Source organism: Oncorhynchus mykiss, chromosome 1, assembly GCF_013265735.2.
Source record: "Oncorhynchus mykiss isolate Arlee chromosome 1, USDA_OmykA_1.1, whole genome shotgun sequence".
In the NCBI taxonomy this organism is placed as follows: Eukaryota; Metazoa; Chordata; class Actinopteri; order Salmoniformes; family Salmonidae; genus Oncorhynchus; species Oncorhynchus mykiss.
This window is the reverse complement of record NC_048565.1, coordinates 31,564,490-31,582,875: the sequence shown is the minus strand read 5'-3', so window position 1 is coordinate 31,582,875 and position 18,386 is coordinate 31,564,490. Positions and strand designations below refer to the sequence as shown.

The following is an 18,386-nucleotide window of genomic DNA, read 5'->3' as shown; positions in this document are numbered from 1 at the left end:
CTCATGTGCTTGCGCAGGTGCTTGAGAGCTAGGACTGCGCCAAGGGTTAACATAATGTGTGCTGTCTCTTCGTGTGCAGGTATGTCTTTTATTTTATCAGAATTATGTTCTGTATCATTTTACTTGTATGGTGTGCTGTTGTGCATTGAATGTGTGCTCTTTGGCGCTCTTTTGCCTGACTTTCGGCTAGCAAGGTGCCTGAGAGCTAGGACTGTGCCAAGGGTTAACATAATGTGTGTTGTCTCTTTGTGTGCAGGGCAAATAAAAAATAATTCCACTAGCAGACCTTCAGTTGTGGCAGCATCCTAATTAAAAGTACACAACGCAGAACGAACCACGCTACATCTACATGACGTGTACGTGTCACGTGACATGAACATGTCGGCAATTTGAAGACTTAGAAAAAAATAAGGAAGACCTTAGGAGACTTCGTGAAGGGTATCTGTAGCTTCGGGAGGCTTAATTCTGGCACTTATCACCCCCCATACAAACGAATCGGGAGGACGTGGTACGTCCTTTACATATGTAATTTACTCACTGATCCATATGTTTGTATTATGATACAAACACTGCTAGCACAGATAGAACAACGAGTTAGTTATAAAAAATATTTGCTGCTAAAATGAGTTGAGGTTGCAACATCGGGTCACATGACCTCCAACTGGTTGGTTTTTGTGGTGCTGGCGCTCCGGTGTATGGGAGTCAGAGAATCTACTCCAGTCGGGCATGGATTACAAAGCCAGCCATTTTGCAAATACGTTTTTACCATAATAATAGACAATACCTGTTTTAAACATGGGGCAGTGTGGTATCACATCATCAAAGACGGTGCTGGTTTTTCTGAACTTAATTTTTTGGGTAAGTCAAAACGACATCTTGTCGTTTGGGAATGAATGCGCAACATCCCTTCCTCAACCATAATACGCAGCAAATTTGCAAGCAACCTGCTAGCCATTCAAGGCAACCTCGGCCCATGTTTGTCTATTTGTAGCATCAATATAGCTAGCTAACGTTACTGTTTGAGAATTTGGGCTATTATAATTCAATGTTCTTGCAGTCATGTTGTTGCTGCCCCTTTTAGATGTAACTAGTTTTCGGAACATTTCCTTTGCTTCTCTGTTTTATTTCCTGTCTGGTTGCTTTGGCTACTGCGGCTAGAGGGAGTTAAATGCATGGCTTTTGTGCCCCATTTCTCCCAGGACGAAAGCCACTGCCTGCCCTGCAGTCTACCCCTTTGAACCTTTTAAAATGCTACTTCTCATACAATACTAGCCTGGTAGCCACCAGACAGTGCACCACTATCAAACAGGTAATATCTAACAATTCCACAACAAAACCTAACACACAGAATCTAGTAAAGGAATGGGATAAGAGTATATACAGTTGAGGTTGGAAGTTTACATACTCATTAGCCAAATACATCACAATCCCTGGGATTTTTTACTAGGATTAAATGCCAGTCTTAGGTCAGTTAGGATCACCACTTTATTTTAAGAATGTCAAATGTCAGAATAATAATAAAGAGTGATTTTAAGATTGTATGTCTTTCATCACATTCCCAGTGGTTCAGAAGTTTACATACACTAAATTAGTATTTGGTAACATTGCCTTTAAATTGTTTAACTTGGATGAAACGTTTCGGGGAGCCTTCCACAAGCTTCCCACAATAAATTGGGTGAATTTTGGCCCATTCCTCCTGACAGAGCTGGTGTAAAGGAGTCAGGTTTGTAGGCCTCCTTGCTCGCACACGCTTTTTCAGTTCTGCCCACAAATATTCTATAGGACTGAGGTCAGGGCTTTGTGATGGCCACTCCAATACCTTGACTTTGTTGTTCTTAAGCCATTTTGCCACAACTTTGGAAGAATGCTTGGGGTCATTATCCATTTGGAAGACCCATTTGCGACCAAGCTTTAACTTCCTGACTGATGTCTTGAGATGTTGCTTCAATATATCCACATAATTTTCCTACCTCAAGATGCCATCTATTTTGTGAAGTGCACCAGTCCCTCCTGCAGCAAAGCACCCCCACAACATGATGCTGCCACCTGCGTGCTTCACGGTTAGGATGGTGTTCTTCGGCTTGCAAGTCACCCCGTTTATCCTCCAAACATAACGATGGTCGTTATGGCCAAACAGTTCTATTTTTGTTTCGTCAGACGAGAGGACATTTCTCCAAAAAGTGTGCAGTTGCAAACCGTAGTCTGTATTTTTTTATGGCGGTTTTGGAGCAGTGGCTTCTTCCTTGCTGAGCGGCCTTTCAGGTTATGTCGATATAGGACTAGTTTTACTGTGGTTATAGATACTTTTGTACCTGTTTCCTCCAGCATCTTCACAAAGTCCTTTGATGTTGTTCTGGGATTGATTTGCACTTTTTGCACCAAAGTACGTTCATCTCTAGGAGAAAACGTGTCTTCCTGAGCGGTATGACGGCTGCGTGATCCCATGGTGTTTATACTTGCATACTATTGTTTGTACAGATGAACGTGGTACCTTCAGGCTTTTGGAAATTTCTCACAAGGTTGAACCAGACTTGTGGAGGTCTACAATTTATTTTCTGAGGTCTTGGCTGAATTTTTTTTATTTTCCCATGATGTCAAGCAAAGAGGCACTGAGTTTGAAGATGTACCTGTGGATGTATTTCAAGGCCTATCTCCAATTGATTCAAATTATATCAGTTAGCCGATCAGAAGTTTCTAAAGCCATGACATCATTTTCTGGAATTTTCCAAGCTGTTTAAAGGCACAGTCGTATGTTAATTTCTGACCCACTGGAATTGTGATACAGTGAATTATAAGTGAAATAATCTGTCTGTGAACAATTGTTGGAAATATTACTTGTCATGCACAAAGTAGATGTCCTAACCGACTTGCCAAAACTATAGTTTGTTAACAAGAACTTTGTGGAGTGGTTGATAAACGAGCCTTAACCTTTTGCGTGTAAGGGGCATGTTTTTGTTTTTGGCTAAAAAACGTACCCATTTGAAACTGCCTATTACTCAGCCCCAGAAACTAGAATATGCATATAATTGTCAGATTAGGATAGAAAACACTAAAGTTTCCAAAACTGTCAAAATATTGTCTGTAAGTATAACAGAACTGATATTGCAGGTGAAACCCTGAGGAAAATCCAATCAGGAAGTGCCTCTTATTTTGAAACCCTTCTGTTCCTATGCATGTCTATCCTCAATTTAAAGGGATATCAACCACATTCCTTTTTCTCTGGCTTCCCTAAGGTGTCAACAGTCTTTAGACATAGTTTCAGGCTTTTAGTTTGAAAAATGAGCTTGAAAGATCACATTGCGTAAGTGGATAGGTGGGGGCTCTCGGAGTGAGTTTTTGCGCTACAGAGTAAAGCCTCTTTTGTTCCTCCCGCTGTTATTGAAAAACCTACACACTCGGTTGATATATTATCGAGTATATATTTTAAAAACTACCTGAGGAATGATTATAAAAAACGTTTGACATTTTTCTGTGGACATTATGAAGACTATTTGGAATTTCCGTCTGCGTTGTCGTGACCGCTCTTTCCTGTGGATTTCTGAACATAAGGCGACAAACAAACAGAGGTATTTTGGGTATAAAAATAATCTTTATGGAACAAAGGAACATTTGTGTAACTGGGAGTCTCGTGAGTGAAAACATCCGAAGATCATCAAAGGTAAACGGTTAATTTTATTGCTTTTCTGATTTTGGTGACCAAGCTTCCTGATGCTAAGTGTACATAATGCTATGCTAGGCTATCGATAAACTTACACAAACGCTTGGATTGCTTTCGCTGTGAAGCATAATTTCAAAATCTGAGACGACAGGTGGATTAACAAAAGGCTAAGCTGTGTTTTGCAATATTGCACTTGTGATTTCATGAATATGAATATTTTTTAGTAATATTATTTGACTGTGGCGCTATGCTATTCAGCGGTTGCTGACGAAAATGATCCCGCGTCAGGGATGGGTAGCGTCAAGAAGTTAATGAATCCAACCTAAGTGTATGTAAACTTCCGACTTCAACTGTAAGTATAAAATATATGGATGAGCAGTGACCGAGCAGCTAAGATGCAATAGATAGTAAAGAATAGATACAGTTTACATAATATACATATGAGATGAGTAATGCGTGTGTAGACATTTATTAAAGTAACTAGTGTTCCATTTATTAAAATGGCCAATGATATCACGTCTGTAGGTAGGCAGCTGCCGATCTGTGCTAGTGGAGGCTGTTTTAACAATCTGATGGCTTTGAAGATTGAAAAACAGCTTCTATCTCTCTGTCCCAGCTTTGCGCCTTCAACACACTGTCTGTGTGCGTGGACCATTTCAGTTGTTGGTGATATGTACACCGAGAAACTTTAAAACTTTCCACCTTCTCCACTGCTGTCCTGTGGATAGGGGGGTGCTCCCTTTGCTATTTCCTGAGGTCCACGATCATCTCTTTTCTTTTCCTTACATTGAGTGAGAGGTTATTTTTCTGACACCACACTCCGAGGGCCCTCACCTCCTCCCTGTTGGCTGTCTTGTCGTTTTTGGTTATCAAGCCTACCGCTGTTGTGTCGTCTGCAAACGTGATGATTGAGTTGGAGGCGTGCATGGTCACGCAGTTGTGGGTGAACAGGGAGTACAGAAGGGGGCTGAGAACTCACCCTTGTGGGGCCCCAGTGTTGAGGTTCAGCGGAGTGGAGATGTTGTTTCCTACCTTCACCACCTGGGGGTGGCCCGTCAGGAAGTCCAGGACCCAGTTGCACAGAGGAGGGTCGGGATCTAGGGTCTCAAGCTTAATGATGAGTTTGGAGGGTACTCTAGTGTTGAATGCTGAGCTGTAGTGAACAGCATTCTTACATTGGTCTTCCTCTTGTCCAGATGGGATAGGGCAGTGTGCAGTGTGATGGCGATTGCATTGTATGTTGACCTATTGGGGCAGTAATTTTTTTGGGGGAAGTGGGTCTAGGGTGGAGGTGATATGATCCTTGACTAGTCTCTCAAAGCACTTCATGATGACAGAAGTGAGTGCTACGGGGCGATAGTCATTTAGTTCAATTACCTTAGCTTTCTTGGGAACAAGAACAATGGTGGCCATCTTGAAGCATGTGGGGACAGCAGGCTGGGATAGGGATTAGAGGTCGACCGATTAATCGGCATGGCTGATTAATTAGGGCCGATTTTTAAAGTTTTGATAACAGTCGGTAGTCTACCTTTTTGGATGCCGATTACATTGCAATCCACGATGAAACTGCGTGGCAGGCCTACCACCTGTTACGTGAGTGAGCCTGCCACACGAGTGCAGCGTCAAAAGGAGCCAAGGTAAGTTGCTAGCTAGCATTAAACTTATCTTATAAAAAACAATCAATCTTCACATAATCACTAGATAACTACACATGGTTGATGATATTACTAGGTTAACTAGCTTGTCCTGCGTTGCATATAATCAATGCGGTGCCTGTTAATTTATCATCGAATCGCAGCCTACTTCAACTTCGCCAAACGGGTGATGATTTAACAAAAACACATTGTGCTTTTTTTCAGCAATCTTTGCACAAATGTACCTAACCATAGACATTAATGCCTTTCTTAAAATCCATACACAGAAGTATATATTTTTATACCTGCATATTTAGTTAAAATAAATTAATGTTAGCAGGCGATATTAACTAGGGAAATTGTGTCACTGCTCTTGCGTTCAGTGCAAGCAGAGTCAGGGTATATGCAATAGCTTGGGCCGCCTGGCTCGTTGTGAACTAATTTGCCAGAATTTTACATAATTATGACAACTTTGAAGGTGGTGCAATGTAACAGCAATATTTAGACTTAGGGTTGCCACCCGTTTTTATAAAATACGTAACAGTTCCGTAATTCACTGAAATAATAAACGTTTTGTTTTTTGAAATTATAGTTTCTGGATTTGACTAATGAACAAAGGCTTGTATTTATGTGTGCTTATTACATTTATAATTAAGTATATTATTTGATAGAGCAGTCTGACTGAGCGGTGGTAGGCAGCAGCAGGCTCGTAAGCATTCATTCAAACAGCACCTGTTCTCATGTTCTGAGCAAGGAATTTAAACGTTAGCTTTTTTACATGGCACATATTGCACTTTTACGTTCATCTCCGATGAACGTGAGAACTGTTTTTGCATTATTTAAACATGTTTCATTATTTATTTAAGACTAAATAGATTTTATTTATATATTATATTAAGTTAAAATTAAAGTGTTCATTGTTCATTCAGTATTGTTGTAATTGTCATAGATTAAAATCGGCTGATTTCTATAATATGTATCTGCTTTTTTTTGGTCCTCCAATAAACGGTATCAGCGTTGAAAAATAATAATCGGTCGACCTCTAATAGGGATTGATTGAATATGTCCGTAAACACACCAGCCAGCTGGTCTACGCATGCTCTGAGGACGCAGCTAGGGATGCCGTCTGGGCCATCGGTGGCACTGTATTGTCCAAAAGCGTGCAAAGAAGTTGTTTAATTTGTCTGGAAGCAAGACGTTGATGTCTGCGACGGGGCTGGTTTTCTTTTTGTAATCCTTGATTGTCTGTAGACCCTGCCACATACGTATTGTGTTTGAGCCGTTGAATTGCGACTCCACTTTGTCTCTATACTGACATTTACATGCTGACCAAACCGGAACCATCGCGTGCGCGAGTGCCGCAAAATACATTTAGAAATCCATGTTATTCAATTATTGCACCCACACTGCTTGCACGCGCCAACGAGCGTCTGCGTTGCCAAGGGCTAAAATAGAACTCCTTTCTATTTTTGACGCAGATCGCACTGCAAGTCCTGCCTCTCCTATCTCCTCATTGGTTTATAGAAGCAAGTACCCACGTGCCATCTCCTCATTGGTTATACCCACGTGGGTGATTGAAAGATTAAATGTTTTGCTGGTTGTTGTGGTAATACTATGAAAGTGTAGATGCCAATCACCGTATAAGTTCAAATATGAAAAAGCCTGGAAGGAGGAGAGATGACTAGAAACGATTTGGTTGGCCGTTTTATGTGTGGATTAATTGTCGGAGTAGAGGGCCTTGTGCATTTCAGGTAAAATAACAACTCAATGTTTATATCCCAGGACAAATTAGCTAGCAACAGCAAGCTAGCTAAATAGGACAAATTAGCGAGCAAGCTAACTAGCTAAATTGCCATACATGTTTAATGCTTTTCGTCCTGTCCTCAAATTAATGTAATTTGTTCAGAGTTTGTTTTGATATTATAACCTGCGTGTCATGATCACGTTTGGAGTAGGGGGACAAAATAAATGTATGCACGATAGCACACGATGGCGCACGCTCGCAGCCGGTTTGGGTTCCGTGTTAGCTTATTTGATTGCCTTTTGGAGGGAATAACTACACTGTTTGTGTTCGGCCATATTTCCAGTTACCACCGCATTTAATCATGGCAAGGCATGTGCTTTCAGTTTTGCTCGAAAGCTGCCATCAGTCCATGGTTTCTGGTTAGGGAAGGTTTTAATTGTCACAGTGGGTACAACATCTCCTATACACTTCCTTCTAAACTCGCTCACAAGATCAGCGTTTACGTCAATGTTATTGTCTGAGGTTACCCGGGAACATATCCCCAGTCCATGTGATCGAAGCAATCTTGAAGCGTCATGGTCAGATTTGCCAAAAGGAGTGCTGGGGAGGGTCTTGTATGCATCGCGGAAGTTAGAGTAGCAATGGTCGAGCGTGTTACTCGCTCGTGTACAGCAATCGATATGCTGATAGAATTTAGTTAGCCTTGTTCACAAATTATCTTTGTTAAAATCCCCAGCTACAATAAATGCAGCCTCAGGATTCGAGGTCGACCGATTAATCGGAATGGCCGATTTTAATTAGGGCCGTTTTCATAACAATCGGAAATCGGTATTTTTGGGCACCGATTTAAAAAAAAAAAAAAAAAAAAAAAAGATTTATTTAATCTTTATTTAACTTGGCAAGTCAGTTAAGAACACATTCTTATTGCCTCTGCCCCTGCCTCGTTCAGGGGCAGAACGACAGATTTTCACCTTGTCAGCTCAGGGGATCCAATCTTGCAACCTTACAATTAACTAGTCCAACACAATAACGACCTGCCTCTCTCTCGTTGCACTCCACAAGGAGACTGGCTGTTACGCAAATGCAGTAAGCCAAGGTAAGTTGCTAGCTAGCATTAAACGTATCTTATTAATCATAATTACTAGTTAACTACACATGGTTGATATTACTAGATATTATCTAGTGTGTCCTGCGTTGCATATAATCTGACTGTGCATACAAGTATCTGACTGAGCGGTGGTAGGCAGAAGCAGGCACGTAAACATTCATGCAAACAGCACTCGTGCGTTTTGCCAGCAGCTTTTCGTTGTGCGTCAAGCATTGCGCTGTTTATGACTTCAAGCCTATCAACTCCCGAGATGAGGCTGGTGTAACCGAAGTGAAATGGCTGGCTAATTAGCGCGCGCTAATAGCGTTTCAAACTTCACTCGCTCTGAGCCTTGGGGTGGTTGTTTCCCTTGCTCTGCGTGGGTAACGCTGCTTGGATGTGGTAGCTGTTGTCGTTGTGTTGCTGGTTCGAGCCCAGGGAGGAGCGAGGAGAGGGACGGAAGCTATACTGTTACACTGGCAATACTAAAGTGACTATAAGAACATCCAATATTCAACGGTTAATTAAATACAAATGGTATAGAGGGAAATAGTCCTATAATTTCTATAATAACTACAACCTAAAACTTCTTACCTGGGGATATTGAAGACTCATGTTAAAAGGAACCACCAGCTTTGAAATGTTCTCATGTTCTGAGCAAGGAACTTAAACGTTAGCTTCCCTACATAGCACATATTGCACTTTTACTTTCTTCTCCAACACTTTGTTTTTGCATTATTTAAACCAAATTGAACATGTTTCATTATTTACTTGAGGCTAAATAGATTTTATTTATGTTTTATATTAAGTTAAAATAAGTGTTCATTCAGTATTGTTGTAATTGTCATTATTACAAATACATTAAAAAAATTAAATAAAAATTGTCCGATTAATCGGTATCGGCTTTTTTGGTCCTCCAATAATCGATATTGGTATCGGCGTTGAAAAATCATAATCGGTCGACCTCTACTCAGGATATATGGTTTCCAGTTTGCATGAAGTCCAGTGAAGTTCCTTGATAGATGTCTTGGTATCCTCTTGCGGGGGGATATACTTGGCTGTGACGATGACCGAGGAGAGTTCTTGGGAGATAATACCGTCGAAGAATTCTAGGTCAGGTGAACAAAAGGACTTGAGTTCCTGTATGTTGTTACAATTACACCATGAGTCGTTAATCCTGACACATACACCCCCACCCTTCTTCATACCGGAGAGATCTTTATTCCTGTCGATGCACTGAAAATCCCGTTGGCTGTATGGACTCCGACAGCATGTCCCCAGCTAGCCATGTCTCCGACATGTTACAATCCCGGATATCTCTTTAGAAAGCAACTCTTGCCCTGATTTCGTCTACTTTGTTAACTAGGGACTGGACATTAGCGAGTAATATGCTTAGAAGTGGTGGATGGTGTGCGCGCATCCAAAGCCTCACTAGAAGACTGTTCCAGCACCCTCTCCTCTGGCGGCGTTGTTTTGGATCGGCCTCTGGAATCAGTTCAAATGCCCTGGGAGGTACAGATAAAGGATCCGCTTTGGGAAAGTCGTATTCCTGGTTGTAGTGCTGGTAAGTTGATGTTTCTCGGATATCCAATAGTTCTTCCCGTTTGTATGTAATAACACTTAAGGTTTTCTGGGCTAACGATGTAAGAAATACATCAAAAATAAAATACTGTACAGTTTCCTAAGGACTAGAAGCGAAGCTGCCATCTTGCTTGAGTTATTATAATGCAAATGGGATGGTTGTAATAGTTATGCATTTGTCAGACATACACCTTTCAGGCCATCCGTAGCCCGCTCATGATTGGTCTCAGATTCTTTTATAGGCCTAGTTTAGTCCATTCATATACACAAACTATTGATTTATTGAACCTTTATTTAACTAGGCAAGTCAGTTAAGAACAAATTCTTCTTTACAACGACGGCCTACATCGGCCAGACCCGGACAACGCTTGGCCAATTATTCGCCGCCCTATGGGACTCCCAATCACGGCCGGTTGTGATACAGCCTGGATTCAAACCAGGGTGTCTGTAGTGACACCTCTAGCACTGAGATGCAGTGCCTTAGACCGCTGTGCCACTCAGGAGATACCTTTAGCACAGGTGTTTAAACTGAGTCAGGGTCTCAACTTACAAGTTCAAATAGTAGAATACACAAGGTGCAATTTAGAAATGTAGTTGTCCATCAGCAGTTTCTCTCTGTCAGTCAATTATCCCCAGTCAGCTAACATGTAAAACAGCAAATTGTCCTCTCTGCAAAATAAGTAGACTTGCATGAAATTTGTTATCAAGTGCAAAATCTCCTCTCTGCCCCATGGCAAAATATGTACAATTGCAGCAAAGAACTTTCTTTAAAACTGCAACACTTTCTCTACACCATGGCAAAATGTGTAGAATTGCACGAAACTAACAGCATTTCTCTCCACTGTCAAGAGGGGGGGCACTAAAATGTTTACTCTCAATGTGGAGGGGTTGTGGATGTGAGTATTCAGACCCGTGAGCATCTGAGGCCCCTCATGATGAGTTGCCCATCCCTGCTTTATTCATTAAGGTGTCTTCTGGGGGAGTTTTGTTAAGAGCTCTGATGCACTTTCTGAATGTTAACACGCATTGCTTGCGGTACAGTTTTAGAAACATAAGGGCCAATTTTTATCAAAAAACTAAAGGTTAAACACACCTTTTTGGGGGGTTAGTGTTCACACATGGCCATATCTACACGTTACAGCGCTTGTTTATGGAAGATAAAGGTGATCACTATTGAGCTCAAACACCTGTGTGTAAGCGAACTGGGAAGTAAGTGTAGTTTGTCGGCTGGAGGCACACAGCCGTATGTGCAAACCTGCTAAGGTAAGTATATATTTTTTTTATTTGAACGATTATTTCTTGCTGATATACATGTTTCTAAACCTGTATCACAAGCAATGATTATTGACTTTTCTAAACATTAAGCGGTGCTTGTAGCAGAGAACCCTTAGGATAAAGCAGAATGCCCTGTTAATGCCTTGGGTTTTCATATCTTCTCAGGGACCATCAGACTCAGAGGTTGTACTCATTCAAACATTTTATTTCATTTGCATTTTTGTGGTATTAATACTTTCCCCCCCACCCATCATACAGGCAGCAGCAGGGATTTTGTGCTATGTTGGAGCCTACGTGTTCATCACGTATGATGACTACGACCACTTCTTTGAAGATGTGTACACCCTTATCCCTGCTGTGACCATAATTGCAGTAGGAGGCCTCCTTTTCATCATCGGTCTTATTGGATGTTGTGCCACAATACGAGAAAGCCGCTATGGGCTTGCAGCGGTCAGTGAATGTTTTCTTAGCACCTACTACTACAACGTTCAACCTGGGCTCAGATATCATATCCCTCTGTGTTCCTGTTGTCCAGATGACTGATTACTAAATGCATAGCCCAGTTCAGGCTACAGACAAGAGTTCATATTGTTTTGTATTATGTTGGATAATCCTTCATTACAGTTTATTGATTTAAATGTGCCTCTTATGAATGCCAAGCACCCATTTTATTTTCAGGAGTTTCTTCAATGTTTAATTATTCCTCTTCTCCCCACAGTTTGTCGTCCTTCTCCTGCTGGTGTTTGTGACGGAAGTGCTTGTGGTGGTTTTTGGTTATATTTACAGGTCAAAGGTGTGTAAAACCCTATTCTTATGGGACTAGTTTTACTGGGAGAGATGGGGTTCTGTAATTATGTGTACGAGCACAAATCACCATATCCATTATTTAAGTCCCCCATCCGACTCTGCCAATTTTTGCATAGCAGGAGAGTAATAATTCCTTAAAAACTACTGTTTTTCAACTAACTCCAAGGTCCTCTGAAAATACTAGTCACGTGCGAATCGACATCCCTGTGTTTTGAGAGAAATGTCTTGAGTTTGACAGGTGTTGCTCGTGGTTTGAGCAAGAAAACAATAACTGATTAGATAAATTGATGCTTTAAACAAAATTCTGCGCATTGCCGATATATTTAGGACCTACGGTATCAACCTTCACAGTGAATGCTTTTGTTTATATGTTTTGTGCCAAAGTATTGAACATCACCAAATGTCTCAGTAAAAAAAATATTGCTCCTATTTAATGCAACCCTTGCTGTTAATAGATGACAAAGCAGCATTATAACTGAGCAAAGGTCCCTTTCTCATCCATAGCCTAAAAGCGCATCTCAAGTGTGTGCTGTTTAGCTCCCATCTGCAGGCTGTGGGGCATTTATGATGTCTACTGCAGATCTATAAAGTAATGATTATGATCACACTTCCTCAATTTAAATATTGTGGCGACACTTATACCAAAAAATATTTGGTAGCCAAGCTCTAGTTATCAGTGTAGCCTGTTATCACCTGGACATGTTGGCATAACTTCAAGCCTAGACTAAAAACCTCCAGAATTAAAGAATTACAGGCATCTGTTTGGAAAAAACAAATCCTGTCCGATTCTTCCTCTGGAATAACGGATATTCTGGAGTAATAATTACATAACCAACATTCTCTAGTAAAACTAATTCCATGTGAATAGGGCTTAAGTAAAGTATAAATCAAGCTTACAGTGCGTTTGTGCAATAAAGATTTTGTTCTGGATACCAATTCTTTAGATATGTTCCCAATGGGGAAAGAAAATTCTACCAGCCACAATATTACAGCTGTGGCTGCTTTGTGTGTCTCTACCTTCTTGCCCTTTGTGCTGTTGTCTGTGCCCAATAATGTTTGTACTTTGTTTTGTGCTGCTACCATGTTGTATTGCTACCTTGCTGTGTTGCTGCCTTGCTATGTTGTTGTCCTAGTTTTCTCTTTATGTTGTGTTGTCTCTCTTGCTGTGATGTGTGTTTTGTCCTATATTGTATCCCAGGCTCCTGTCCCCGCAGGAGGCCTTTTGGTAGGCCTTCATTGTAAATAAGAATTTGTTCTTAACTGACTTGCCTAGTTAAAGGTTAAATACAAAAATTAAATTTAAAAAATTACCTATTTTCTCCATGGAAAACATGGTAGCCACTATGTCTTTTTCTATTTAGACTACATGTTTGGAGATTTGTTTTCCCCTGACAGGAAAAGTGCTATCCAAAGTAAAGTGATTGGATATAGTGATATTCATTAGAAAAGCATTGAGGTTGTGTAAGATGGACCTATTAAGCACAGTTAACTGTTTGTTTACAGGTTGAAGATGAGGTCAATCACTCCATCCAGAAGGTGTACAATGAGTACAATGGCACCAACACAGATGCTCCGAGCCGTGCCATTGACTACGTGCAAAGACAGGTGTTGGCATGGAACTTGAGCAATTCATGTTTTGTGTAACAGTTTTAAAGTAATTTTAAAGCTGTATTGAATTGACCTAGTATTGACCATCATCATTTGTCATGCCTGCAGCTCCACTGTTGTGGGATTCACAATTACTCCGACTGGAGGAACACGCGCTGGTTTAATGAGTCTCGAAACAACAGTATACCAGTGAGCTGCTGCAAACCTAACGCCAGAAACTGTACAGGCTCTCTAGCCCATCCTGGAGACCTCTATCCAGAGGTAAGAGATCCAAAACGTACCTATGCTTTTCTTGCATGCATAATATACAAATTGATTCTCTTACACAATGTATTGTTTGTGTGTCTCCAGGGTTGTGAAGCCCTTGTTGTGAAGAAACTAAAGGAGATTATTATGTATGTCATCTGGGCAGCACTCACGTTCGCTGCAATTCAGGTAAAATAAAACTTCCATCAGCTCTCTTTCATTCAACTAATGGGGGATGCTTGTGCCCATGGAAGCTTCTCAGCCAAGGCGGAGAAAATAGGATTCTGCTCTATTTTTCAAGCGGCGCCGGAGTTGTTGACCAATCACAGTAGAAAACGTTGCCTACATGGTGATACGTCAGCACGTACGTCCAACAGTAGGACCAGCTAATTTGGCCACTCCAGCTAGCTGGCTAACTATCAGTTTACAGAATCACATTTAACAATAAAAAACATTGTTTTGGCGCGTTTGCATATTTCCATTAAATAATGCCTACTTTGTGAAGTGCTTGTGTGCAATAACTCAATTTGCCTTTGCTCACCTTCTAAACAACGCTTTTTTTTTTTAACTTCAGTAAAGTCTACAAAACTTTATCCACTCTGTTCGTAACAGATTCTAGTTTTGGGAACAGAACTGTATTGAGATCAAATGTTTAGTCGATGAGAAAATTTGCAGAATGTCGGCCAAAATCCATCTTCTCCCACTGCCGGCCACTGGGCTTCCTCTCACTACCATATTTGGTTGTGGAAACGCCATGCTTCACATGTATACATCCGGTGAAATATCTGTCTTATTGTTCTATTTGTGCTGTTGCCCTAGTGTGTGAAGGCACTAGTCGCTTTGACTAGAGGGACAAGTGGGATACTCTGCTATTTTCCGCTGGCTATCTAAAAAGCACTTATGGTATGAGTCATGAAATTATTCAGTATGGAGGCTGAGTGGGCCTGGGGTATGCCCGTATTATGTTAACCCCCTTGCCACACTCCAGCAAGCCTCAAGGAACCGGGACAGGGCACAGATGGGACTGTTACATTTTTCATAGACGGGTTAGTTGTTTAGCAACAAAACTGACGCGTGCGCAACTATGGGGCAAATCAGACTGGGTTGGCTTAGATTGTTGTCAACGTGTAAACTATATTTAGTCTCCAATGATTATTAAATACATTTGCACAATGAGCACTTGTCTCTCAAATACATTGTTGCAATTGTCTGGTTAGCTAGCAAGCTAATTTTAGCCATAGACATGAAATCAGTCAACACCTCAAAACAAGACATGGTATCAAGAACAAGATGGAACTAGCTGAAATGAGTCACTTATGATTCCCCAAATGGCAGTTTCTTGTCATTGTTGGTAGGCTATCTGGCCAACTAGAATCAAAACAACTCATGGACTTCTGTCCTGTTGAAGCATGCTCATCGTTTTCGTGACATTGTCAGCTAACCCATCAATAGGGACAGGGGAAAATCTAGGAATTCAAGGTGATCTCAAACTTAAACTTAAATTGGCTGGGGTACACCATTGTCTTATCTTGACTTGATAGATATATTAGTTACTTTGATTTGTTAAAAATGTGCATAATTAGATTCTAGAGTCTGGGAAATTGAGTCGGTGGATTGAGACGGCATGTTATTTGCTAGATTTACCCCTTTTTCATTCCGTTCATTTGACCCTCTGCATTTCATCATTAGATTATCTTATTCTATGGGCTGGTGAGGCATCTGAATCTGCTGGTTTGCAGTAATTCTAGAGGCTTTTGACCCAGATGCTTCTCTGTTTGCTGCTGATGTAGTTTTTGTGTCCCTGCTCAGCCTTTCCTGGGAGACTAGTTAGCCTAGCGTCCAGGTCAGAGGTTGACAGACGACCTCGTCAGGAAGGTATGGATGCATGACACTACATTTCAACCCCTGCTGTTTTCCTCTCCTAGGTATTTGGGATGCTGTGTGCCTTTGTTGTGCTGTGCCGGAGGAGCCGTGACCCTGCCTATGAACTTCTCATGACGGGGGGAACCTACGCATAAGAAGGACCCTACACTCTCACACCACACACACCTAGGCTCGTGGCTTTGTCAGTGGAGAGTGGTTCACTGGCTTGCCCAAGTTCAGGTATCTACTGTAAGCTGAAAAGCTCCTCACAGTGGCTCATACTCCACAATGGTGAAGTGGTGAAAAACCTATTTATTTACATGCTATGTAAGTTGATGTTTTGTTTTAGGTGTCTTATTAAAAACGCTACAAGCCAAATTCTAAAATGGCTATTTAAACACGTTTTTTGTTTGTTTAATTTGTTGCTCTGACTACTTACCCCTTTGTTGTTTGAGGTAGACAAGGATGTGAATGATGGACCTACTGTATGGAATATGTGGACTGAATACTTTCCTCATGTCTGTTTGCACTGTGTATGGCCTTGGAATATTTTATAACTATTTAAATCTATCATGTAAATAACTGAGTTGAAGATTCCCTTGTATGAGGTTGCCTTGTGCTACTGCTTTGTTTGTGTCCAGATCTCACCCTTCACCAGCACCATTCTGTTTCTGATAAGCAGTAGAACTATAGACCGTAGATTAATTACAGGCACTGGATCGACCCACCAGGAATGAGCAGTAACCAAAGTGCAGTCAATTAACTGATTTGCTTTGTAAGAATGTGGGCATTTGATTCAGTGCATAAAACAGGCTTATTTAGGAATAATCCACATGTACTGTTACTGAGCTTTTGTTGTACTTTGTGTGGAGTTGAGCACACTATGTAGGCCTAGTTTTCAAATAGATTTTAGCCATGTACAGAAACGTAAACCAGAGATGAATGTAAATAGAATGGGGTAAAACTAACAAGGAAATAAACGGTATATTCCATCCAGAATATTGTCTATTTTTATTTGTTTCTCTATCACAAAAATATGCTCAAGTTTCTCTGCACACACACACACAAGACTATAGCCATGCCTGGACATTAGAGCTGTGTGGTTTTCTCCACAAAGTTTCAACCATTTCTAACATGTACAGTGCCTTGCGAAAGTATTCGGCCCCCTTGAACTTTGCGACCTTTTGCCACATTTCAGGCTTCAAACATAAAGATAAAACTATTTTTTTGTGAAGAATCAACAAGTGGGACACTTGAAGTGTTGAAGTGGAACGACATTTATTGTATATTTCAAACTTTTTTAACAAATCGAAAACTGAAAAATTGGGCGTGCAAAATGATTCAGCCCCCTTAAGTTAATACTTTGTAGCGCCACCTTTTGCTCGATTACAGCTGTAAGTCGCATGTCTATCAGTTTTGCACATCGAGAGACTGAATTTTTTTCCCATTCCTCCTTGCAAAACAGCTCGAGCTCAGTGAGGTTGGATGGAGAGCATTTGTGAACAGCAGTTTTCAGTTCTTTCCACAGATTCTCAATTGGATTCAGGTCTGGACTTTGACTTGGCCATTCTAACACCTGGATATGTTTATTATTGAACCATTCCATTGTAGATTTTGCTTTATGTTTTGGATCATTGTCTTGTTGGAAGACAAATCTCCGTCCCAGTCTCAGGTCTTTTGCAGACTCCATCAGGTTTTCTTCCAGAATGGTCCTGTATTTGGCTCCATCCATCTTCCCATCAATTTTAACCATCTTCCCTGTCCCTGCTGAAGAAAAGCAGGCCCAAACCAATCTTTTTGTATCCAAATCCAGCTTTAAACTTCTTCACAACAGTATCTCGGACCTGCCTGGTGTGTTCCTTGTTCTTCATGACGCTCTCTGCGCTTTTAACGGACCTCTGAGACTATCACAGTGCAGGTGCATTTATACGGAGGCTTGATTACACACAGGTGGATTGTATTTATCCTCATTAGTCATTTAGGTCAACATTGGATCATTCAGAGATCCTCACTGAACTTCTGGAGAGAGTTTGAAAGTAAAGGGGCTGAATAATTGTTGGTTTCATGATCTGAAATAAAATATCCCAGAATTGTTCCATATACACTAAGCTTATTTCTCTCATATTTTGTGCACAAATTTGGTAGGGAGCATTTCTCTTTTAATAATATAATCCATCCACCTGACAGGTGTGGCATATCAAGAAGCTGATTAAACAGCATGATTATTACACAGGTGCAACTTGTGCCGGGGTACAATAAAAGTCCAATCAAATGTGCAGTTTGGTCACACAACACGATGCCACAGATGTCTCAAGTTTTGACGGAGCATACAATTGGCTGACTGTAGTAATGTCCACCAGAGCTATTGCCAGATAATTGAATGTTAATTTCTCTACCATAAGCCACTTCCAAGTCGTTTTAGAGAATTTGGCAGCACGTCCAACCGGCCCCACAACTGCAGACCACATGTAACCACGCCAGTCCAGGACCTCCACATCTGGCTTTGTCACCTGCAGGATCGTCTGAGACCAGCCACCCAGACAGCTGATGAAACAAGTATTTATGTCCGTAATAAAGCCCTTTTGTGGGTGAAAAACTGATTGGCTCCCAGACCCACCCATAGCTGCGCCCCTACCCAGTCATGAAATCCATAGATTAGGGCCCAATGAATTTATTTCAATTGGCTGATTTCCTTATATGAACTGTAAAATCATTGAAATTGTTGCATGTTGCGTGTTTAATTTAGTCCAGTATACATAATAGAGCATTGATTACTCGTGTGAGTGTAACCTCTGAAATACACATCTCTTTACACATAATCAAAGGATTGGTATTTCAGAGAAAATTATAGGTATTTTATAAAAAATGGAGTCAGTCAAACAA

The 18,386-nt window shown here is 40.9% G+C and overlaps 1 protein-coding gene across 4 annotated transcripts; it reads left to right on the top strand.

Moving 5' to 3' along the window:
* The first annotated feature begins 540 nt into the window (after positions 1-540).
* Positions 541-16,502, top strand: tspan3a (tetraspanin 3a). Of its 4 annotated transcripts, XM_021598551.2 has the most exons (8): positions 547-858; positions 1,200-1,309; positions 11,238-11,429; positions 11,698-11,772; positions 13,290-13,391; positions 13,503-13,655; positions 13,746-13,829; positions 15,566-16,502. In XM_021598551.2, exons 1-8 carry the CDS (start codon positions 651-653, stop codon positions 15,656-15,658), a joined length of 1,017 nt encoding a protein of 338 aa, XP_021454226.2. In that variant the 5' UTR covers positions 547-650; the 3' UTR covers positions 15,659-16,502. The 4 variants fall into 4 exon arrangements, with proteins under 4 accessions (XP_021454235.2, XP_021454226.2, XP_021454244.2 ...); XM_021598560.2 differs by lacking the exon at positions 13,746-13,829 and having other exon boundaries at positions 541-858; XM_021598569.2 differs by lacking the exon at positions 1,200-1,309 and having other exon boundaries at positions 563-858.
* Positions 16,503-18,386: the final 1,884 nt, after the last annotated feature.

Bases quoted from the DNA above. Each gene is read 5' to 3' on its own strand.
- tspan3a (XM_021598551.2), top strand. From the start codon at position 651: ATGACCTCCAACTGGTTGGTTTTTGTGGTGCTGGCGCTCCGGTGTATG. The intron at 11,773-13,289 runs GTGTGTAAAACC...GTTTGTTTACAG, and splicing joins GTTATATTTACAGGTCAAAG to GTTGAAGATGAGGTCAATCA. The intron at 13,656-13,745 runs GTAAGAGATCCA...GTGTGTCTCCAG, and splicing joins CTGGAGACCTCTATCCAGAG to GGTTGTGAAGCCCTTGTTGT.